Genomic DNA, 25,154 nt, shown 5'->3' with positions numbered 1-25,154 from the left:
CTGCAGCCAGGATGGGCGCCCAAAAGTGTGGATCAGACTTATACAAGTCTGGGGGAATCCCATCAGGCCCTGGGGCTTTTCTAGCAGTAAGTCCTTCAATGGCCACCATAACTTCACCATTAGTAAACCTAATAGCACCTCCCCTAGCATCAAGCAATTTCTCAGTTGTAACAGGGGCTAGGGAAGTTACTGTTGGATTTTGTTCTACAAGTTAAATTGGCAAGAGATTATGTGGGGAACTATGCTGTCTATAAATGGTAAATAAAACAAATTACGCTTATGTGATTTGTATTTCTGTTATAAACATCTAAATATTTTTGTACAAAATCGTGATGATAGTTATGTAAACATCAGAAAATACCAATAAAGGTATTTAAACAAAAAATGAAACAAATTACGCTTTTGTACGCAAATGTAATCCGGTTACCCATAAATGCCCATAAAAATAAATCATCTGTGATCACGATCTTCAACTGTCATCAGCGGAAGATCTTGAACCACAATACAGTGATTGACAAAAGAGACAACGAGGTGAACAAATCATCAACATACACGAATAAAAATATGCACACCAATATAAACACTTTAAATAAAACATGACGGATCAGGATGCTACTGTGAGGTTTCCCATGAAGGTGACCAGCCTCAATTTGCACCTGCACTTACCCTTCCACAGGTGAGCCTCAATCCACTGGCAGTATACTCTTATCTCGTCTCTCACAAGGAACAAGCAGAGTCAACTTCACTGGAAGCCGTCACCACGCACAGTTTACAAATGTCAGATGAGCCAATGCGACGAATGAAAGGGGACTGACCAGGACATACCCACTCCACTAACAATATATCGGTGCTCACAATACTCATCGGTCAACTGCTCCTCGAATAACACATGAGAGATAGGAAAAGGAAATCCAATGGCGAACCACCATTTCTTAGCTCCAGGTTTAGGATAATCCAATCAGGTACAACATTGTCCACGCGACAATGTGCCGACCAATCCAACTAGGGATTGACTGCTAGCGTGGAGCTCGCGCGATCGCCAGACTGGAATACCAGGAAGTGAATTCTAACGTTGGGCGCTTTCTTGTTTTCTTTTTCAGTGACGTTGTTTGATGCGTAACAAAGGCAGCAATGTTTACGTATCAAACAAATTTGCGTCTCGCAAACCATTACTCATAATATTGTTTCTTCGAATGTTATTTAATTATTATTCGTACCATTTTGCTACAGAATGTGTCACTCTTTGATCAGGCTGATCGTTAGTAAAAACGAACGTATGCATTGTGCATCACATATTCCAAATCGTGTTCCTGAGTATCAGGCGAAAGCTTCTCTAATATGGCGGATGTTTCGTATCATTAAAAGATGGACCTTAAACGCTAGACTGAGTGAACAGTTCCATCGAAGGTCAGCAGCCATATTGGGTGTAAATAAGATAAAATCACATCCAATTAGAAGAACTACTGTGTAGCAAAGGAGCAGACGAACCTGGTGACTTTCAATTGGAGAAAGAACCTCTCAAAACCACAATTTCTCTTTATTAAGTACACCACGTATGCCCCTGTCTAGAATCGTATTTTTCTAATGAGATGAGCGGTCTAGTTTTTTTTGGGAAAGTTGAATCCACTATTACATTTCTGAAATGCGAAGCTGCTGATGAGTTGCCTCGTCTGATTTTGTTACGGAATTTATGGTCGTTAAGATGGCCCTAGCAGTGATAAAAGGCAGAGGAGGGCTAGGCGTTTGTGCTCTCATCGCACTTAAAGCTATAGGAAGCCGAGCACGCTGCACAGGGACCGAGGACGGGCGGTGAGTACTTGTCGGCTGCACAGCTGATAAGGTTTCAGAGAGGCATTGAGTAGAGAGGTTACTGAATGCCACCAAGCCTGCACTACCATTAGTCTGAGCCAGCACAACTGAGCGCTACAGAAAGACTGTTGAAGTGGCTGTCAATGTTCCGTCTTTCTGTTGTGGTCGTCAATGTTGCGCCTTTCTGCAGTGGTTTCGTGCAAAGGGTGAAAACAAAGACACTTTCTAAAATATGTACGTTCATAGGAGAACTCGTACAGAATTAGCGAATTTTCTACACCTTTGTAAATATTGTGGATAAATACTTTCTTATTTAGAAGCAATAGTCACACTGTGAATGCAGGCACCATAAATGAACGTTTTCACAAGTGATCTTTAAGTTTATGTATTAACCCAGGTTAAATATTCCTTGACAGTGCATTGGACCAGATCATGTGGGTGGTTGATTAAGTAGTCGATTTAAAGGAGGCCAATTCAGAGCTACGCATGTAAGGAACATGTTTGGCTTTGTAACTTGCTGAGTTTAGGATTGAGTTCCAGTTTAAGCATTTGTACGCTAGTCGTGTCGTGTGCAAATCGCTTCAACTCACTATACCTCCTAACTGTAAGGTGCATTTAGCTGCTGCGTGTAGTACCCTATGTTATACACGCATAAACCGAGAACACCTGAAAGGGAAACGTTAAAAGATTAAAATACCCATGCACTTTAATTAAAGTGGGTGATGTTTTAACCAGGATAAAGCCAGGGATATAAGTATGCAGGGTCCTGCTGGTGCTCAGCACGGGCAGTTCTAAAAAGCAGGTGCTGAGGCGGGTCCCTATGGGGCTCCCCATGTTTGCCCTCTGCCTCAGGGTGAAGAAAAAAATATCCTAACTCTGATGCAGTGTCACTTCTCGCTGCCTTAGATGTAACTTCAAAGAGACTATTTTTGTTTTTTCACAGTCTCATCATTTTAGAAATGAAGCATTTTCAATATTCTATATAACGAATCCATAGTTGCTGCTTTTTCTCTCCCAATCGTATGCAACAAACAACCATTGACAAAGCCAACAGTCTTGGCTTGTTGTGGGTGTAATCTTACTTGCTGTTTTATACATGTGGATGCAATAACCGAAGCAGCAAAATACCAGTCGGGCGGCACAGTGTGCTAAGCACAGATTTTTAGCTTAAGTGTTTTTAAGCCTCGCCCATAATTACATCACACACACCCCTTGTAGAGACACCCCCCCCCCTAGTTTTCTCATCCCACTTAAAGCCCTGAATAAAGCTAAAATCATTTTTTTTGCTTTAAAAATTGGGAGTCTCCCATCTCAATAGAGAGCGTTGTCACTTAGCATCTCGCCTAACTGACCTAAAAAAAAGACCTTTTGTTATAATATATTTTGGCCTTTGTCCTCAGACTTATCATTCCGTACATGCCTCCATATACAGTTCGGGTTGGACTGTTCCCAGTTCGGGTTGGACTGGTCAAGACTGATTTACATATGGCCAGGTCTAAACTCTGGGGTGGCATGGTGAGCAAAAGAATGATGGATTTAAGCCAGATCTCCTGACTGGGAGTGGATGTTTTGATTTATTCTGCATTCCGTCCATCAATTGTGTGTGTCTTTTGCTTTCTCACCCTAAGTGCGCTGGGTATGCCCAGACGTGGGTCACTGGCTCACTGTGCCACTGGATTCAAGCTATCCCGGCTGATGAGGGGTGAAACCCCGAAACTGGTCCTAGGATGCTTGTTTCCGGTCCAGGGAGGACCTGGCTTGGCAGTTCGGGCCAGCGAGGGGGACTGCCCTTCCAGTCTACGCTTAAGTTATAATAAAGTTATTATATATGTTGCTAGCACACTTGGATATTCTTTATTAAAGTCTGCTTTGAGACAATCTATTCCCGGTGCACACCCACCTGTTGTATGTCTTATTGTTGATTTGACCTCTTGTGGAGATCATGGAGCCATTAGTACTTCTCTATTTGTGTTCTTCATCCATGCCATTGTTAATGCCCCTAAGTAATGTTTTATCTCAACCCCCATTAAAGTTTCAAAGTAAGCATACAACTCACTATGAAATTGCTGAAATTTTCTACTGTTAGTTGTATAGCATTTGACCATATATCCCTCCAACCATTTGGGCCAACGCAGCCGTGCCAGTCTTCCTCTAGAACGCTTTCGCTCCCCATAAGCTTTCACCATTGCATATGTCCGTCTGAAGTTAACGTCCCTGTCTTCCATCTCATGCTGCTTACATTCTTGTGGATAGCAGCGAGTGAGGAACTGACTATCTACTGTCTGTTCATGGGTCCTTTTTAACAAGGCTAATTTTCCTGACAGCCCTGACAATCTATGACAGGGTTTTTAGCACATCTGCATGTCTAGCAATGCATTCACTTTAAATTCTCCCTACACTGTTCCAAATTCTTCAACAGAACCATTATTAAGCTTAAAGTATTCCTTTGTACGGGTATTTATTTATTTGTTGAGCGTGGTATGTATTTGAAGATGGGTAGGCTGGAAAGGTGGTTAGAAGGCTGATGGGAAGGTTAGGACTTTATGAACTGCATTTGAATAGGTGTGGTGTAGGTGTGTCTCTGCTTGCAAGTCCTATTTCTTTCTGCGTTATGTTATGTTAAAAGAAATTTGTAACGCGCACTATCACCATAGGTTTCTTGGCGTTGCATATGCTTATATGCAAATATGTATGGGGTACGTAGAATGTGGAGGAGTTTGATCAGTATGAGAACAAGGGATCATCAAGGTGTGCCTTAACTATGGGATGTCCCTTATGTGGGTGGAGATCTATACTATACGTTGGGATTATTAGAATGACATTAAGAAGGGATACTAAAACGGCAGATTTTACCCTTTTCCGAGAGTCAAGTAGTCCATTATTTGTTGTCCTTTAGATATCGAGTTCCATAGGTACTTAGGCTGGTCAGTGAAGTGTGTCTTCTTAAATGGTATTTTTTGTGATTAGGAGGGCATTGTTAGATTTTAGAGCATGTGCATTCTGAAATTTGGTAGGTTTGGTTCGGAGGGATGTAGGGCCATATTATCGAGGAACGGCGATAACATTATCGCCGCTTTAGCGGCAGGAAACTGCCGCTAAAGCAGCGATAATGGGCTTGATAATATGCCCTTGTGAAATCCCATTGAAGCCCAGGTTCTGTGTGAACCTGGGCTTCTATGGGAATTCACAAGGGCATATTATCAAGCCCATTATCGCCGCTTTAGAGGCAGTTTCCTACCGCTTTAGCGGCGATAATGTTATCCCTGTTCCTTGATAATAGTGATTAGTGATTTGGAAAGTTCTGTGTATGACGCATAATACTTTGAGGCTTCATGCATTGTTTGATCTGTAACCTTCATAGTGCTGGAGATATGTGCTACCTAGAATAGTTGTGTTCTACTAGTACAGCAGCTGAATTTGCACCCTTTATAACCTCTTTGAGAGGTATGCAGGGAGGCTGAGCAATAGGGTGCTTGTGTAGCCAGGGCATGAAAGGATTAATACAGTTATGGTCTTTAGCTTTTGGTGATATGCCAAGTACAGAAAATATATAGTATGTTGAGGTGGAAGAAGTATGTTTGAACTACATTGTTAATGTGTGGTTTCAGATCGAAGTAAGAGTCCATGGTTCTAGAGTTTCAACTAGGTATGTGGGTTGGGGGTAAAAGGCATGTGCTATTTGTCCAGGACTATAGTTAAGTCACCAAAGACAAGGATGTTGGTTTTTGTCAGGGCTACTTCTGAGGTGATTTCTAATCCTCCTGCAGTTACCCTCATGGAGGCAGTATTGCAGTAGGTGATTGGTAGAAGGTGGGGGTTGATTTGTGTGTCACACCATAGCTGTAGCATTATGTGCCATGGGTGTGGCTTACAGAGATAAAAGGTCTGATGTAGGGATTGAACTGTGGTGCGACAGAGTTCTGAGGGACTTCACTACTTATTCAGCTACTTATATAGCGAAAGGGTGGAAAGAGTACCATCTGAGTTTTATGCAAGGAAAGGAGAGAAGCAGGTGGGTGCAAGGCTCACTATACATGCTTCTTTCAAACATTTGAGACAGATTTTATGGTTCACTCTGCCGGAGACTGTTGATATGTACAGAAGGGTGGGGATACTAGTGCTTTCATGATGAACAATTGCTTTAGATTATCCTAAATTGATGTGTGGATTATATTCCTTTCATAATTAGAATCCCACTTAGGGTGGATCTAGGCAACGCTGGGAAGCCAGGTGATGATCACTTGCTTAAAAAAAGAAAAGTTCGAACAGTTTAGCTGGGAATGGGATGTTGGGGGGGTGTTTGTAAGTGGTGAAGGCGTTTGAATACGAAGATGTTTTTTTAAATTGGTCAACGGATATCTCTTCTTGAAGAAGGAAACAGGAGATCAGACTCCAAATACATTTGAATACTATAGGTACACTGAATAATAGGCTAATCTGTTTGATGGAATTAGATTAGCAAGGGTGTATTACAGGGTGGGCTCTTGGTTGCTGTTTGGTTGGTGTTGTGAGCCCCCAGAGGTATGTGATCGTGAGTTATGTTTGTTTGAGTTTGTGGAAGGGTGTGATTGTCAGGTGTGAGAGTATGTGTCCATTGATATCCTGAAGTTCAGGTGTTAAATGTGTGGCTTGCTGAAAGCTCTTTTTGGGGAAGGTGGCCGAGGCCATTATGTTAATGTAGAGATAGTGTTGTGCATTGTGGATAGCTAATCTGTAGAGTCAGAGATGTTGAAGTTCAGTTTGCCCCAGTGGCTGTAAGAGGCAGACTATTTACATTCTAGTAATTGTTTGTTTCACCCGTACCAAGGATTTCTAACCATATGGTTTCCTAAAAGCAAACAACCCTCCAAAATTGAAAAAAAGAGTGTCAAAGTCCCTCCAAAACAAGCTATAATGCATCACATAATGTGTAATGCCTACGTTCACACCTTTGGGCATCTTGTTGCTGAATAACTAGCATTTCAAGTTACCCTTTTTCGATCCCATTTTTTTGAAACCTCATAGTAGATTCAAAAGGTAACCTCTTGCTGAAGAAAAGTCTGACCCAATTCTAGCAAAGAAGACAAATCTTTGGCAAATCACTGCTGCATAACTTTCTTTTATCACATTCAACATGTTGTTGAAATACGAGCTATGATGTTATTAATCAAACTATTTTATTACCTTTTATAAATATTGGTATAGTATAGAAGTGACCAGCTACGTCAGCATTTTCATTACATCAAAGTTCAGATATATCTGGTTATTCCAGGGATCACAGTCTGTCACAGTTTGGATGCTATCAAGGCTCTGAGTTTTCAATTTTTCTGCAAGCTTCAAACTAGGTGAAAGTAGACAGAAAACGGTAGTTCAGAGATTGAGTTTGTGTACACCCACAAATGTACCTGTTTAAGGGGTAGTCCCTAACTCCTCTACAATCGCTTCAACGTTGAAAAAGGTTGGAAACCTAAAGCATTTTTCATGGTGGAAAAAATGTTGTTATATAGAGAAAGTGAATTAGCAGTTGCTCACTAGATTTTCACTTGAGGAAATACATGCATGCATACTTGCTCATATGAAAATCATATGATTCCTAGGAGTACCGTTTCCAGGCCTGCTTCTGTAAATTAATTCCTGAGTCTTAAATATGCATCAATGCAAGCATATATAGATGCTGGTGTTATTTTGAGACTTACTTTAATAATTTATTTTCATGTTACCTATAATGGTATTGCACCAATTCGGAATTATTATTCTTTTTTTTTTTTCTTTTCCAAACATATTTTTATTGAAGATTTTGACATAGTACATCGTATGGTATTACCATCAGATTACCCCACACATGGGCGTTGCAAAAATTGACAGGACTTAAACTGTACAGAGTTACACAACACTAAGGGTTGTCCCCCGACCCATTCTCATTGTAGCGCATAACTAAAGGGTACAGTTTCTGGCATTACCGGGGCTTAGGGTACATCCCCGTGTTCTGTACAAGAAAGCTCCAAGGTAAGTCAATGTCCCATCCTTCTTTCGTGACGGCTCATCCTTCATTCCTTCTAATCAGAAGGCATTACATAGAGAGTACTACGAGTCATACAGTAACAGCTCCCAACCGTGGAGCAGCAGGCACAAAAGGAAAAGAAGCAACGCCCCACCTCCCTCCCCCACAATGGTGGCGGCCCAATGAAACCAGGTTCTTCAATTTGCGTTGATAGGTGGCAATTCACATCTGAAAGAGATGCAGGGCCCTGACAGAGGAAGGGCAGACAGCTGACGGCAAACCACGGGAGAGGAAGGTGATCAAAGGCCCCCATTTAAATTCGAAGTTCTTGAAATTATCCCTGAAAATATCTGATATTCGTTCTAAGCTGAGCAGTTTCCATGAGCTAGAATGCCAGAGAGAGATGCCGGAGCTTTCCTTCTCTTCCAGGCATCCGCCAGTGTAACCTTTGCCGCCCCTATACAGAGCCACGTGATAGACTTATCAGCCCGGGTCTGGTGTTCCAAGGAAGGGTCGCGGAGTCCCAAAAGAACCCCTGCCATGGTGGTTGGAAAGGGTATCCTAGCATATCCTTAATGTGTGCAAGTATTTCTTCCCAAAAGGGCCGTATAGTCGGGCAATCCCACCATATATGTTGAAAGTCCCCCAGGAGCCCTCAACCCCTCCAGCATCTATCGGACGTGTTGGGAAAGATCTGTCTAAGCTTGGAAGGATGGAGGTACCAGTCCAACATGGTCTTAAGGTGGGCTTCCCGGATTTCTATGGAGTGGTTGAACCTTATGATGTCAGACCAATAAATGGGCACATTCATCTTCCGAGATGCCGTGCTGCAATATTCCTTCCCACATGGACATATAGCGTGGTCGTGGAGAGAGTGTAGTGGTCAGGAGAAACTTGTATAGAAAGGAGATCACCCCTTTCATAGAAGTGGCCTTAGTGAGGAAGGATTAACATTTTGTGAGAGGACGGGTAGCCGCCTCTCGCACCGGGGGCGTGAGGGCCTAGTGCATCAGCTGGTTGTAGCGGTATCTTTCTGTGTTCTCTAGGCCATAGTCCCTCTTGCAGCTGTCAAAGGTGAGGGGATCAAAATTATGAAAAAGGTGTGTCAGGGCTAAACACCCTCCATGCATCAAAAGGTCCCATCTGTAAACCTGGGGGAAATGCGGGATTAAAATGGAGTGGTGTGAATGGAGAGGGGAAAGAGGTCCACCTATCATCCCCTGCAACGGAGTCCCATGCCTTCAGGGTGGTGCGTGTAGGGGTGCTGATGTAAGTATTCCTAGGTTTGTCCTGTTTGGGGCGGCAGATGAGGTCTCATATAGTCCTTCCCGTCACACTGCGGTCCATATGTAACCAGTGTTTATCGGATTCTCGTTTCGACCACTCAGTCAGGACTCTTAACTGTGCAGCTTTATAATATAGTTTGATATCTGGGAGTCCGACCCCACTCTCCATTCGAGAGCGACGAAGTAGGGAAAAAGAAGCGGGCGCGTCCCCCCTGCCAGATGAGGTGCAAGATCATAGCCTTAACGCGCCGAAAAAAGTATTTCTCCAATTCTATGGGTAGAGCTTGAAATAAATAGAGGAGCTTAGGGAGAAGTGTCATCTTCACGGCGTGTATTCAGCCTAGTCAGGACAAAAAGAAGGGCTTCCACCTCGTGAGCTCTGTTTGGATAGGGGTAAGAATGGAGGGGAAATTAGCGGCATAGAGTCCTTGGTGTGAGCTGGACTCCCAAGTATTGTATAGAGGAAGTGGAGAGGCATAAGAGACTGGAGCCTGTAGAGTTCCGCTTGAAGAAGTGGAAGGTTGAGGATGTATGATTTGCCTAGATTTATTTTAAAGCCTGCTACTGCTTCAAACCGTACGAGTTCCGACTGTAAAGGTGGAAGGGACGTGGCTGGATCTGAGAGCGACAATAGGACATCATCAACGAAAAGGGAATTTTGTGCTGTTCCCCCGTGAAAGATATCCCCTGGATTGCAGGGTTTGCCGTCGCTAAGGGCTCGATACTGAGGGCGAAGAGTAGGGGTGAAAGGGGGCACCCCTGTCTAGTGCCTCTGGAATGGAAGGAGGAGGGTGAGTGCACACCATTGACCACAACTTTAGAGTGGGGTTGAAGATAATTAGCCCGGATCATAGTAAGGAATTGGGGCGCAATACCGAAGGCCTTAAGGGTATGGAAGAGGAATGTCCAATCTACCCTGTCGAAGGCTTTCTCAGCGTCCAGTCCCACCAAGACAGCCGGGATTTGACATCTGTTTGCCTTCTCGATGAAATGTACAATTCGGCGGGTGTTATCGTGTTTGTCACCCTTAATAAATCCCGATTGGTCTGGGTGTATGAGATCAGGCATGAGATCATTCAATCATTTAGCTATAATGGAGGAGTATAGTTTCGCATCAAGATTGAGCAGAGCGATAGGCCGGTATGAGGTGCAAACATGGGGGTCCTTCCATGGTTTGGCTATAACCGTGATCATGGCTTCCGACATAGATCCGGTGGCCTCGCCCTCTTCGACCATCTTGTTAAAGAGCCACGTAAAATGCGGGGTGATGTCGGGAGCAAAGGTTTTATAGAATAGGGCAGTATATCCGTCTGGTCCCGCAGCTTTATGGGCCTTAAGAGCCTTAATTGCTGTGGTAACGTCTTCAGAGGTGATGGGGGTGGAAAGTAAATCATTCCATTCAGTGGAGACCTGCAGTAGATGGAGAGTCTGGAGATAATCCTGTTGGGCGTCAGGGTCTAAGTAATCCTTAGAGTAGAGGGTTTTGTAAAAGGAGCCGAAGATCTCGGCTTTTTCCTCGTCTCTATGGTTGAGCTCCCCATGGGGTCCCTGTATACCATCTATGTATTCTCTCTCTCACTTGTCCTTGAACTGTCTAACGAGGTGTTTGCCAATCTTATTGCCCTGGGAGTAAGATAAATGACGTAGTTTGAGGAGTTTAAATTCCGCCCTGTTTTTTATAGCTCGGAGCGCTGTCAAGTTGCGAAGAGTTTGCCTTGTAGGATTCAGTTTATGGGCTTGTTCAATGGATGCCAGTTCTTTCTCCAGCATTTCCCTCTCTTTGGTGTGTTGCTTATTCAATGCAGAATTAAGGGAAATGCATTTCCCTCTGAAGACTGCCTTAAACGTGTCCCAGGTGGTAAATTCCGATGTGTCTTCCGGCTTGTTAATGTAAAAAAATTCAGTGATGGTTTCTCTTAGCTTCGTGCAGGATTCCTTGGCCCGCGTAAGCGCGGTCGGGCAGTACCACCTGGGAGAAGCAGAGGCATTTCCGCTCCAGGACATGGAGGTTGCGAGGAGGCTGTGATCTGACACACGGGAGGGGGAATATTTTGGCCTCTTGTGGGGCACCCATAAGTGACTGGCTGATACAAATGTAATCAAGACGGTAATATGTACGATGAACATGCGAATAAAAAGTGTAATCTCGGGCGTGGGGATAAAGTGTCCGCCAGGCATCTAAGAGTCCCATGTCGTAAAGTTGTTGTCGCGTGTCAGGGGAGAAGGAGCTCATTTCTGAGCGCTGCGGGTGTGTACTATCTAAGTCTTTCTGCCAGGTTAAGTTGAAGTCTCCCATGAGAACCATCGGCTCCTCCACAAAGTCTAATAGCTTCCCCAAAAGAGTTTGCAAGAAAACCTTCTGTCCAGTGTTGGGGGCATATACCGCTACCAAAGCGCAAAGTTTCCACATTAAACGGCCCTTAAACATAATCCAGCAGCCGTCTTTGTCGTGTTGTATGTCCAACGGTTGGAATTTCATGGAGGAATGAAATTAGAGTGCCACTCCTCTGTTTCGTTTGTGCTGAGGATCTATAAATTAGTGGGTAGTGTTTGTGTCGGAGACGTGTGTCCTCAGCTCTAGCTAGATGTGTTTCTTGTAGGGCTACTACATCAAGATGGTGATCAATAATATACTTCCATACCTTTTGGCGTTTTTGAGGGGGAATTAAGACCTTTAACGTTCCAAGTTCCAATGGTGATCATCATTGTATTAGAAGAAAAATAGCATCTCGTTGAAGGTCCCAGCCAACCTGTCATGGCCAGTGTCATCACGAGTCCCCAAGCGTTAGTACACCACCATCTATCGCAATCCATAAGTACATTCTGATCAATAAACCTATCCATATAAAATGTTAAAAAGCTGCCACCATGTCCCACCCACTCCCTCCCCTCAAACCCCAGAAGAAAAAAGAAACTAAATCTGAACAAGAAATACAATACGAGAATCGCTTATGGATCGCCGCCAGGAAGCATGGAGCCCCGCAGGGATAAGGGGGGACAGCAGGTCCGAGGGCCCCGTCCGTGCCCATCCCGGAGCAGTGCAAGAAGGAATTAAGGAGAAACATCTTTGTGTGGCTGAGGAATTGCCGCTGGGACAGACCCGCACCTGATAGGAGTAAAGGCCGTCCTCCCACACTGGAACTGACAATATAGTGCTTTTCCCTGAGCAAGAAGAAGTAAACAACATGCAAGTATGGTGCAGATATCAAAGCAGACCTGGCATCCGCAGAGAAGTTCACTGTTCCCAACCGGGAGGGTGAAGCTGGGCGCAGCGTAACCAAAACAGTAGGTAATGTCATAAGTCCGGGGAGGGTAGGGTGGCCGATAGAAGCGAGTGACTGCCAGTCTCCCCTGTTTACCCCCAGAATCGCCCAGAACAGCAACAAGTGATTGTGACATTGCGGGTCTCAGTTCGATTGAAGAGCAGAGACAGAACAGTTTTTATGGTGCGACCGCCGGGAGCTCATCTGCGGCCACTGCACGGTCCCGCCGACTATGCAGACGTCGCCAACGCACCTTGAAGAAGCTCGCTAGCTTTATCTTGCGTGGAGTCATTTTCCTCTGTGGAAAGACCCAGAAGGTCCATACCTTCCTGTAGGTCGGTGATATGGCGCTGTTTATTGTGGAATTTCTGAGTCCAAACGGATAGGTCCATCGATATCTGATTTTATCATCTCGTAGTTTGGTAGTGATGAGTCTGAACAATTGTCTCCGTGCCAGAGTGGCAGGTGTTAGGTCTTGGTAAATTGCACATGTGTGATTTTGCAATGAGATGGACCCCCTTGACCTAGCTGCCAGGAGGACTGCCGCTTTGACTTTATAGGAATGGAATTTCGCTAGAATGTCACGGGGTCTTCTTTTCTCGCCGGTCTGCAACTTCCCACTCGATGGACCCTTTCAAGTTTTATTTTGAGAGAATGGCGACTCAAGATTTCCGCAAATAACCCCTCCATGAAGGCTCCCAGATCAGGCCCCTCCACGCCTTCCTCCAAGTCCTTAATGCGTATGTTCTCCCTCCGGACCCTATTCTCAAGGTCTTCCGCCTTGAGCTGCGTCTGATGTAGCTGGTCTCTGAGAGTTCGAACATCATTCCGGAGTTCCGTGGTGAGTTTTTCTTGTTCTTGGTGGTGCGCCTCCAGATCTAACACTCTAGTGCCCACAGAGTCCACGTCTTGTTGGAGGGAAGTCAGCCTAATGGTCAGGTCCGTCCTCAGTTGTTCCATGGAGGATTTATTGTCCTGGCCAAGGTCTTTGCGCAACTCCGTCTTAAAGTCTTTGAACATGGCCAGGAGATCCGCCTTCGTGAGGGCCATGGTGGTGGCTTCGTCGTCTGCGCGCAACGCCGGGCGCTTATCTGCTGTGGTGAAGAAGTCCGAGACCTTGGTGGTTGTCCTGGTCGTCCCCTTCTTTGGTGGCATGCGGACTGGCCCTGAAGGACCCCTGCCGTAATGGTGAAGGCGGCCATAGATTCTGTGCACCAACGTGAGGGGCCGTGAAAGCTGAGGTGTAGCGAAGATGCAAGCCGCTGCAGACCCAGAGATGTGGGCAGACCCACTGCCGGCACAGGGAACCCCGATTGCTGGGCAAGCTGGCCCGTTGCGAGGTTGGTGCTGATGAGTGGATGGTAATGTCCTCAGAAAAGGTGGAGGGAAGGATTGTGCCGGTAGGCGGTGTCCCGTGGTGCACGTGGCGCAAAGGGGCAAGGGATTAGAAGCCTTGCTCAGGGAGCAACATCAAGCAACCAGGTGGAAGCCGCCGCCACCCTCAACCTCCGTGGGACCCAGTGGATGTAATCCGTATCAGGCTGAGACTATCCGAATGGAGAGGAAAGGCCGCCATTTTGTGGCCATCGGATCAACACAGGGGCCGCACAGCAAATGGCAGAGAGGATCGTGGTGCGCCGGTAAACCTGCCTCGGGGTCGGAGGAGGGCCGCAAGATATTATCCCCTCAGAGCAGAGCTTGGCAGGAGGTAGGCATGGGACCACGAATCAGGCTGTGCAAACATCGGCGCCAATATTACTGAATAGCCGCCATGTTGAAGTCTGGCAGGCGGGTTGCGGTGTAAAGCGGCGTAGATTGGGCTTCGGGAGATGTCAGCGAGGGCGTTCCGTTAGTCGCGATCGGTCTGGGCCTTACCTCTGGCGATAGCAAGTAGATTGAAAGCCTGGGTCCCCATACAGCATCTCCTGTGAGCACCAGCAGAGTCCTCCGCTCAGGCCCGCGTGGAGTCCGCCATTTTGCTGCACGCCTGCTTGTTCCCTTCACGGTTGCGCCATGACCGATCCTGTCTGCTGCAAAGCAGGCAAGGTCACTCCGTTGGCACGCTATATCTTCAGCGCCATATAGGAGCGGATCCCAGCTCCAGAGCCCCAGGAGGAGACCGCTGATATTTGCTCCAGAACAGCGCGCGGATCGGGAGCCGAGACGGGTTATGTCCGCGCGGCCATCTTGCCCGGTCACGCCCCGCATTCTGTTTTTTTTTAAGGCATGCATAAAACACGTTTTGCCAAACCATGCCTCAGAGAAATGGGGTCTATTCACAAACTGCGTTTTGTAGCATTAAAAAATAGTGGCATAATAGTACTACTTAAGTACTACAAAATGCTATGCACAAACCTTCAAGTGCAAATCTCCACCTCCAACACTCCTTCTCTTTTCTATGGGGAGATCTTCACACATGTAAGTGTATTACTTAATAGTAAATGTGGGAGGGACTTGGGGGAGTGGCTGGAAAAAAGGGCATTCTTACAACTAAATGAGAAAGAGGGTTTAGAGAGGAGTAAGTAGGTGTTTATGGCAGGGCATGCACCCACTCACAAAAGAGTAAGTACAATGCTATTCACAAACTTCACTTCTAGAGTTTCTACAACCAAAAAGGAGTCCCAAAACAGTACTAAAGTAAGTCCCGCGCCATACACAGACAACTACTTGTAATGCAATATCCTCCCATAGAAAATAATGGTGGTAGGGACTTAAAACAAAACCCCATTGGAAATGTTAAATTAATGTATTCAAAATAGTTAAAGATACAATTTAAATATAATTTTATGTTGCAAAATCTAAAACCTATTTATACGTTAAGTATTTTAACAGCCTTTTTTATGTAAAAATTAATATAACTAACTTTTATTAAAATGTAATTAAATTAATTCAATACACCACGTTTAATATTTATAAATGCATAGTAAAAATCTTTTTACTTTAGGTGGGAATTTATTTTTCAATTTAAAAAATAAGAAAAATAATTTTATTTAATGTAGTACATTTACATTGAAGATTTAATTCAAAATTAAGATAACAGTGCTATAGCATTTTTAAATTGTGTTCTACATTTTAAAAAAATATATAAAAAATACATTTAAATTAAGATGTAATATAAAAATATTTTGACCAGTTTAAATCAGAAAAATTAATTCCCATCCAAATGAAAAAATATTATTAATTAATAATTAAGTGATGTATAGAATTATTTTAAAGTATTTTGATTATAGTTTAATAGAAGTTAATTTATGCATTCAAAAATGGTTAAAATATTTTATAAATTAAGTAATAAATATGTACTAGTTTTAGCTTTTTTAACACTGAAATATATTTATTTATGTTTTAACTATTTCAGAAAAAGTCATTTTATTTAACATTATTTTCTATAGGGTTTTATGTGAAGTCCCCATCTCCATTTGTTTCTGTGGAAAGGTGGTTAGTATCAGTGGTTGGTCATATGTGGAGCTGAACTTACTACTGTTTCTTTTTTGACAGTATTAGCTTACATTCATAAATTTGTCTACACCCCCATTGTGAGGGAGTGGATACGTGTACGTCTGTACTTGTGAGTAAATTTACACTAGGAGTTTGTGAATAGTCAAAAGTAGTAAAGTTACTCAAAATCTTAGTGTTAATTGAACATATAAATTACTCACAAGTGTAAGTTACCTTTGTAAATAGCCCAATGATATTTAAAGTTGAACAGTATTTCAGCAAACACTTTATTTTCCAATTTGCAGATATGTTTTGTGTATATTTTATATAGAAAGTGGACATGTGTGCAAGTTTTGATCTGGAATGTAGCGGACCTCACTGCATTTCCTTATAGTGCTGCCCTAAAAAGTAGAGGCTTTTGCTTTAATTAATCACACATCTATGTTTGAACAACTTATTCATATGAATAAACATCTTGCCTTGATGGAAGACACAGGTCCATACTGTGACCAGTAAAGTGGCAGCCAAAGGGTTGGTGCTGCAGAGAGTTGGGGCTATGTATCCAGAGGACAAAATAAACAAGAAAGCGTGTTGCCCTTGACACCAAACCATATGTCCTGGGCGTCAGGCGGTAGGATTTCCACACACTTGTGTTTATGTGCAAGAGTCAGTCTGTTATTGGTCATGTTTGTCATCATTCAGAACCAGAGGACACTCCTGTGTTTGCTCAGTTTTTTCTTTCTTACTGCCTTGTTCCTGATAAAGGGCCTATGGTCCCGTAATTTAGGTTGACTTGTTTAGCCATTTATTCTCATCTGTTTTCCCCCTTCACATCCATTCTCCTCCTCCTCTTAGGGGTATCCCATGTTTTTCAGTTTGTCACTTGCTATATAGAATATTCTATGTTTAACCTAGAATCAGTCCAAATGTTTTCATTCACATAGTGGTTGGTTATTCAGAAAATTGGATACTTCTCCTCCTATACCTATGCTGGTCAATGCTTCTTTAATCAATGTAATGATGCACACCAATGTATGTTTGAGGCCACTGAAAAACGAAACACCTGTTTGATATGCCTTTAGCAAACTACTTTAAAGCTGTTTCCATCTAATATTTTTCTAGCCTTGATTCCGGATCCAAGAGTACCAGAGTGCCGAAGATTTATACAAAAACAGGAGATAAAGGTGTGTGATATAGACATTTAAACATTCTAATGGTAAATGTTCATTTAGTACCATTGCTGTTAAAATATCGATGCACATTCATTGTTATGAAATAAAAAGACAAAACCAGTGCAGAGCAGTAAGTCAATTCTGTTTTTACATGCTTTATTTACTAGACCACATGTATGAAAACTGACCTAAAACTTCATGATACGTATTGCCCATACCACTAGACTGGGTTATCTGGCAGAGGTATGCGCATGTATAACAAAAAATGAATACACATTTGAATAGCTTTAGTCTGAGTTCCATTTGTTTTTATATTTTTAACACTTTTCTCATTTGATAGGCTTTTCCAGCACGTTTACTGGGGAGAGGAGAGCAAAAGATGACCAGGTCTTTGAAGCTTTAGGAACAACAGATGAACTAAGTTCAGCCATTGGGTAATAGAAACATGCTTTAATTCCTCCTGGTTTCATATCACTTGTGTACTGAATTGAGACAAGTTTTAAAACTGGCACTTTAAAAAAAATAATGGAATACTAGCTGTGGTAGAAAGGGGAAGAGGGCCAGTAATGAATGCATGTACATCTGTGTGTGGGTGTAGCAACCATTAGCTGTGAGTATTTGACATTTTTGAAGATGATATTGTAAAAGTCAACGTGTGTGTGTGTATGTGTGTGTATATATATATATATATATATATATATATATATATATATATATACACACACACACACCAGGGCAAGTGGTGCCCGAAACGCGTCATCAGAGGAAAACAGCAATACATTTATAATCTGCCTGGAGTTTGTGGTTCGTGGTTCCTAGTTAGCTGAATCAGCGTATACGATGCTGCAAGCGGACGAAGGTCCTGGTGTGATTGTGTGTGTGTGTGTATATATATATATGTATGTATATATATATAGTATCCAAAAAAAGGGGAGGGGGGGGACCAGGAGCTGGTTAATGGTCCAGTGCCTGTGCTCCGAGAAGTCAATAGGGTAATTACTAGAAGGCACTGTTCCAGGGTCGGTATGGTTGAAAGTCAACCAAGACCGTACCTCAACAAGAGGAAAGTAAAGAGGAAGGGATGGATCTATCTGTTCGTGGTCTAGGATGGGGTACTCAGGATGGGGGGGAGACAACAAAAGTGTCTCTTGTTGCCCTCACACACCCCGAAGGATGTCATGCTTCATCATCGGGCAGTGCTCCTCGTCGGGCCGGCGGTGCAATGCCCTACGGGTCCCCCGAAGGGTCTCTTTAGCGGAGATCTTTTAAGAGAGCTGCCGATTGGTGCATGCGGGTATGTGGAGGGGGAGTGCCAGGGTCAGTGGTGACGGTAGTGTGTGCAGGAATAAAAATACCTAAGGGTTACCTGGGAAGCTAATTTAATAAGAAGGTACCCTTGGTACACTAAAAAAACGTGGAAAGATGTTACTAATCAAAACGTAATGTGTCAGTAGTAACTGAAGATACAGGTCAAATGGTCGACATGTTTCGCGCCTTTTAGTGGTCAGAATGATCCATGGCGCTTCATCAGGACCAGTAGAGGTGAAGAGTGTGGGGAGAGGTGCCCAAACTATGTGTAGTGGGGGGGGTAAAATATCACCCTCTCACTCGGCAATAAAGGGGGGGGGAGTACAGTGTCTCCTAAACAGGTAGTGTGTGAAAAAAGGAGTCTGTTGTGCCCCCTTTGCGTTGTACCTAGACCAAAAGAAAGATAAAACAAAGAGAAATGCAGAAGTTAAAATACATATGCGGACGTGCCTTGTCGATCCGCATAAGTACACAGTGATTCGAGAAATCACATATTTACAATGAGACAGTCATAGTATCATGCACCTGGAGGCCCAGGCTACTCTCAAAGTTCTGGAGAAGCGGGTAGGCGTGGGTGTGGTCCCATGCCAGTCAAAAGATGGTTGGTCCCGGGTCCCGGAGGCGGTCACAGAACCCAGCTGGAGACTCGCTAGGTAAACTGCTGTACCCCGCGGGGCCCGGACACCTCCACTTGGCTGTGCAGCGGGCTCACCTGGCGTGTCGTCTACCAGGCCAGTCAAAAAGACACGTGTGTTGTGTGTGTAACTAGATTCGTAGGTTCAACACGAATGAAGTGCGCTAAGAGTAGTCTTACCTATAATAAGAGTTGGAATTACTCCTTGAGTTATAAAGCGGCGTAGGAGGCCCACACCATCTAGGGCTGTAAGTCGGAAATGATGCGTATCAGCAGGGAATACCCAGAGGGTAAAGGAAACAAAGTGGAGCGTTAGATTTACTTACATCGTTGCCAAATGTAGAGCAGGATAAATGCTTACGTTGTAATCTGGGTAGCTGGATCGCCTCGAGTCATACTCACGGGTTGCTCAGGTGACGGCACTGGAAACCTGCCCGGTCCAGACGCCTGCTCGGAGGTGATTGATTTTGCCTAGCCCATGATATTTAAAGACTGAGCCCCGTGATTGAAGGAGGTACCTATTTCCGGTTTCGACGGCACGATGAGTCATGGGAGGCCGGAGCTGCGCATGCGCAGTGAAACAGAGTGTTCCAGTGTTCTCTTGTGCATGCGTGATTAGGTGTTTTGGCGCATGCGTATTGTCTGTGAGGTGTGTTACTACGCGCATGCGGGCCGTGAAGTGCTTACAATGTGTTAATACCGGAATAGCAAACTAGACCACACAAGTAGGTGTGTCACTGTCAGCCTATGGCCGGTCTACCCTGCATTTTGCCAAGTTTGAGGGTGTGGCGGAGTATGGGCGGGGCCAAGTGATAACTCGCTAACGTGTGCGGAAGGTGTAAATGTCCCATCCTTTACCGGATAGTGTTAAGAATATAGCAGTATCTCCTCATAGTTGGTACGGCCCAAAAAGGCCCGGGAGATACACCTAAGAGCTATTGAGACGAGCGTTGGTCTAATCATTCAGTTGTTTGGCTCCTAGCCGGAGGGACGATGTACGATGGATTACACATTATACATGCATACAAAAATGACAGTATTAGAGCTCGGTCCATGGGATATCGTCGTTGAGCCCCTGGGTGTCTGTGTGCAGGCGGTGCACCCAGCGTTGTTCGCGCCTAAAGAGCGACTCGCTAGTCCAGTTATTATTGGATTCCAGGATGGTCCATTGGATCGCTTCACAGGGGTGCCCTTTTTCCAGAAAATGGTTCGTCAATTTAGTGGCTGCGCGGCCTCGCCTGATGGTACTTTTGTGTTCACTGATCCTTGTTTTGATGGGTCTGGTGGTCATGCCTACGTAGTAGAGTTCGCATGGGCACGAGATCAAGTATACACAATTAGTGGTGTTGCAGTTCGTGTGCTTCCTTTGTTCCCATTTTAGCTCACCAATTTCCAAGACTTTCGTGTGTCGTGTTGTGGTGCAGGCACTACATGAGCCACACGGGTAATGCCCCTTCACTGCTGGCAGGTCCCACAGAGTGTTCTCTCTTCTCGCTTGTTTCAGGCGTGGCCGTGTATTAATCAGTTGGTCTCTTAAATTACTGGTTCTTTTAAAGGCAAAACGAGGTGCTGGGATGTTTAGTGCATCACTGTTTATGATTCTCCAGTTACGGTTGATGATTCTTTTGATTTTGTTGGAGAGGGGGGTGAAGGTTGTGACGCAGGTGATCACGTTATTGGTATCGGGCTCTCTCGTTTCCAGGAGGCCCTCACGAGTGTTGTTCCTAGCCCGTTTTTTAGCTTGGTTGATTACTTTTGCTGGATAGTGCCTCTTCGCCAGGTTCTCAGATAGGGTGTTGGCTTGTCTGTCAAAATCCTGTAGTTTGCTGCAATTGCGCCTAATCCTGAGAAACTGGCCGTAGGGTAAGTTTTCCCGTAGAGCTTTTGGGTGGTGGCTCTTAAAACTCAGGAGGCTGTTGCAGTCTGTCTCTTTTTTGTACGTGCTGGTGTGAAGTATCCCATTTTCTAGTTGGATAGATAAATCCAGGAAAGGGATTTTCTCGTCACTGGAGGTCATAGTGAAGCGTAAATGGGGGTCCTGATTGTTGATCCACTCAAAGAATTCCAGTGTCTTAGATGCCTGTCCTCTCCATAGGATCAGCACATCGTCTATGTACCGTTTCCAAGTGACCAGGTGTCGGTGAAACGGGTTGGCGTCTGTGAAGATGTGGTTGGTCTCAAAATGTGACATGTACAATCCAGCCAAGCTCGGCGCAAAGGTGCTCCCCATGCTGGTGCCTTGTACCTGGTGGTAGATGGTGGTTTTGTACATAAAATAGTTGTTGGTGAGAGCAAGGGCAATGAGGGCCGAGATGAAGTTTGCCGGTGTAGACGTTGGAAGTTCCGAGTTTTGTAACAAGTTGCTTACCACTTCGATGGTTGCCTCCTGCGGAATATTCGTATAGAGTGCTTCCACGTCCAGTGTGAGCAGTAAGTTGATTTCCTCGGTGTTTTCATCATTAATGGTTCGGATGAGGTTGAGCACATCTCTGGTGTCTTTGAGGTAAGCTGGAGTAGCCTGGACCAAAGGACGCAAAAAGAAGTCACTGAACTGGCTGAAAGGTTCCAGAAGGGAGCCTATCCCAGATACGATCGGACGGCCAGGGCACGGGGTTACCCCCTTATGGATCTTAGGTAGAAGATAGAAGTAGGGCATCCTAGGAGAAGGATTCACCAAAAAGGCTGCTTCTTTAGATGTAATCCATCCCTCTGTTGCTGCTTCATTGACCAAGGTTCTGATCTGGTTCAGTAGCCTTGAAGTTGGTTCGGTCTCTAGAATCTCATAGTACTCAGTGTTGTTGAGTTGGCGCAGGCACTCCTTCTCATAGTCCTGTATGTCGAGGATCACAGTGGCGCCCCCTATGTCCGCCGGTTTTATTACGATGGAGTCATCATTCTGAAGGGTGGTTACCGCTCTCCGCAGTTTTTTGGGAAAGTTGGTGTAAGCGTTCGGAGGTTCTAATCGATTAACCTCCTTGAGAACAGCTTTTTCGAAAGTGAGGACCTCGTGTGGGACCATCCCAGCGGTGGGGGTGAATTTCGACGGGGGTCTCAAGCCAGTGTCGTCCTCAGTCTGTGTTTGGTTGTCTTTGAAGAAGGCCCTAAGTCTCACTTTGCGAAACAGTTGATGTAGTTCCTCATTGGTTCTGAAATTGTCCTCCTGTGGAGTGGGCACAAACCCAAGTCCTAGTTCCAAGGCTGTGGTCTCGTTGGCGTTCAAAGGTCTCGAAGACAGGTTGACGATCAGTTTTTTTGTTGGTGTTGTGCCATGCTTCTCGTTGTTCTCTGTTGGTTGTCCGGATCTTGCCAATGTACCTGCTTGTTCCCTCTTCTTCTTCCTCTGCCTCTGCCCCTGCCTCTGTTCTGAAAAGGAGGAGGAGGGTTGTGGAGGAATGGTTGCTAAAAACCCTGTTGTAGTGGGTTGTATGGAGGGTACCACATGGGTCCGTGTTGTGGGAATGGTTGGGGTGGAAAACCGTAGAAAGGTGGTGGCCCTAGTGGTGGTGGTAATAGACCCTGTGGGTTGGAGCGACGGCCCCAGCTATGATTACTCGAGTTGCTACCCGAGGAACGACCTGATTGGTTAGACGTTGATGATCCATCGTCAGAGATCGTGTCGGTCTCTGTTGGTTGGAAGTCCTCTTTTGTATAGGGATAGATCTTTTCCCTATCAAATCTCTTCAGGTCCTTCTGTAGTTTGGTTATCTTCTGGTTTAGAAGGTAGTCTCGGTGGTCAGAGATTTCAGAGTTTATCTCTGCTAGGCGAGTTTTATATGCAGAAAGGCTAATGCTGGTTTTGAGACCGTTCTCTGCTATATTGATCTTAACAATCAAAGCATCCGATAGGCGTTTTGCGGTACTGATGATCAAAATGATCCAATCCCGAGTGCATTTCCATGCAATTTGGCTCCATTCGCGTCTGAATATAAGGTCTTCCAAAAAGATCCTCGGTGCCGTGCGGACCAGCAATCCGTTAGGTGCCGAGTTTGCTCTGAGGTATTCGGTCATAATAGAGCCGTGAAGAGCGGTCTTTACCTGAAGTTTTTTGAGAGAAGTAAGGGTATTCCAGTCGCCTTGTGCGCTGGTCCCTGCTGTGTTGCCATCAACATCTAGGAGTGACGGGGTTCTCAGGATTTCAGCCACAATGTCCTCCCCGTAGCTGAGGCCTAGGTTGTCCCCCAAGGTAGAAAATGACATGTCTCAGGGAAGGTGGGGGAGAAGGGTCAAGAAGTGGAAATGGGGAAGGAAACAAGAGAGGAAAAAGATGAGGAAAGCAAGTGAAAGAGAGGGTCCCTCGGCTGAGCCGCCGTGCTTAATACTGTATCCAAAAAAAGGGGAGGGGGGGACCAGGAGCTGGTTAATGGTCCAGTGCCTGTGCTCCGAGAAGTCAATAGGGTAATTACTAGAAGGCACTGTTCCAGGGTCGGTATGGTTGAAAGTCAACCAAGACCGTACCTCAACAAGAGGAAAGTAAAGAGGAAGGGATGGATCTATCTGTTCGTGGTCTAGGATGGGGTACTCAGGATGGGGGGGAGACAACAAAAGTGTCTCTTGTTGCCCTCACACACCCCGAAGGATGTCATGCTTCATCATCGGGCAGCGCTCCTCGTCGGGCCGGCGGTGCAATGCCCTACGGGTCCCCCGAAGGGTCTCTTTAGCGGAGATCTTTTAAGAGAGCTGCCGATTGGTGCATGCGGGTATGTGGAGGGGGAGTGCCAGGGTCAGTGGTGACGGTAGTGTGTGCAGGAATAAAAATACCTAAGGGTTACCTGGGAAGCTAATTTAATAAGAAGGTACCCTTGGTACACTAAAAAAACGTGGAAAGATGTTACTAATCAAAACGTAATGTGTCAGTAGTAACTGAAGATACAGGTCAAATGGTCGACATGTTTTGCGCCTTTTAGTGGTCAGAATGATCCATGGCGCTTCATCAGGACCAGTAGAGGTGAAGAGTGTGGGGAGAGGTGCCCAAACTATGTGTAGTGGGGGGGGTAAAATATCACCCTCTCACTCGGCAATAAAGGGGGGGGGAGTACAGTGTCTCCTAAACAGGTAGTGTGTGAAAAAAGGAGTCTGTTGTGCCCCCTTTGCGTTGTACCTAGACCAAAAGAAAGATAAAACAAAGAGAAATGCAGAAGTTAAAATACATATGCGGACGTGCCTTGTCGATCCGCATAAGTACACAGTGATTCGAGAAATCACATATTTACAATGAGACAGTCATAGTATCATGCACCTGGAGGCCCAGGCTACTCCCAAAGTTCTGGAGAAGCGGGCAGGCGTGGGTGTGGTCCCATGCCAGTCAAAAGATGGTTGGTCCCGGGTCCCGGAGGCGGTCACAGAACCCAGCTGGAGACTCGCTAGGTAAACTGCTGTACCCCGCGGGGCCCGGACACCTCCACTTGGCTGTGCAGCGGGCTCACCTGGCGTGTCGTCTACCAGGCCAGTCAAAAAGACACGTGTGTTGTGTGTGTAACTAGATTCGTAGGTTCAACACGAATGAAGTGCGCTAAGAGTAGTCTTACCTATAATAAGAGTTGGAATTACTCCTTGAGTTATAAAGCGGCGTAGGAGGCCCACACCATCTAGGGCTGTAAGTCGGAAATGATGCGTATCAGCAGGGAATACCCAGAGGGTAAAGGAAACAAAGTGGAGCGTTAGATTTACTTACATCGTTGCCAAATGTAGAGCAGGATAAATGCTTACGTTGTAATCTGGGTAGCTGGATCGCCTCGAGTCATACTCACGGGTTGCTCAGGTGACGGCACTGGAAACCTGCCCGGTCCAGACGCCTGCTCTCTGGGTATTCCCTGCTGATACGCATCATTTCCGACTTACAGCCCTAGATGGTGTGGGCCTCCTACGCCGCTTTATAACTCAAGGAGTAATTCCAACTCTTATTATAGGTAAGACTACTCTTAGCGCACTTCATTCGTGTTGAACCTACGAATCTAGTTACACACACAACACACGTGTCTTTTTGACTGGCCTGGTAGACGACACGCCAGGTGAGCCCGCTGCACAGCCAAGTGGAGGTGTCCGGGCCCCGCGGGGTACAGCAGTTTACCTAGCGAGTCTCCAGCTGGGTTCTGTGACCGCCTCCGGGACCCGGGACCAACCATCTTTTGACTGGCATGGGACCACACCCACGCCTGCCCGCTTCTCCAGAACTTTGAGAGTAGCCTGGGCCTCCAGGTGCATGATACTATGACTGTCTCATTGTAAATATGTGATTTCTCGAATCACTGTGTACTTGTGCGGATCGAC

At 45.2% G+C, this 25,154-nt stretch overlaps 2 protein-coding genes across 3 annotated transcripts in view; one reads left to right on the top strand and one right to left on the bottom strand.

The window, feature by feature from the left end:
* Window positions 1–946, bottom strand: part of MVK (mevalonate kinase) — a 163,782-nt gene extending 162,836 nt beyond the window's left edge. Inside the window, exon 1 of the mRNA XM_085636377.1 lies at window positions 667–946. The gene's annotated coding sequence lies outside the window, so the exon portion shown is untranslated. The remainder of the gene's footprint in view (window positions 1–666) is intronic.
* A 497-nt stretch (window positions 947–1,443) lies between these two features.
* MMAB (metabolism of cobalamin associated B) overlaps window positions 1,444–25,154 on the top strand; it is a 153,178-nt gene continuing 129,467 nt past the window's right edge. The window contains exons 1-3 of one of the 2 annotated variants that reach the window (XM_085633466.1): window positions 1,444–1,809; window positions 16,896–16,957; window positions 17,286–17,379. In XM_085633466.1, coding sequence (XP_085489592.1) covers window positions 1,691–1,809; window positions 16,896–16,957; window positions 17,286–17,379 — 275 coding nt within the window. In that variant the 5' untranslated portion in view covers window positions 1,444–1,690. The remainder of the gene's footprint in view (window positions 1,810–16,895; window positions 16,958–17,285; window positions 17,380–25,154) is intronic. The other variant, XM_085633465.1, reaches the window with a different exon arrangement.

Source organism: Triturus cristatus, chromosome 11, assembly GCF_964204655.1.
Source record: "Triturus cristatus chromosome 11, aTriCri1.1, whole genome shotgun sequence".
NCBI lineage: Eukaryota > Metazoa > Chordata > Amphibia > Caudata > Salamandridae > Triturus > Triturus cristatus.
This window is presented reverse-complemented; position numbering and strand designations above follow the sequence as displayed.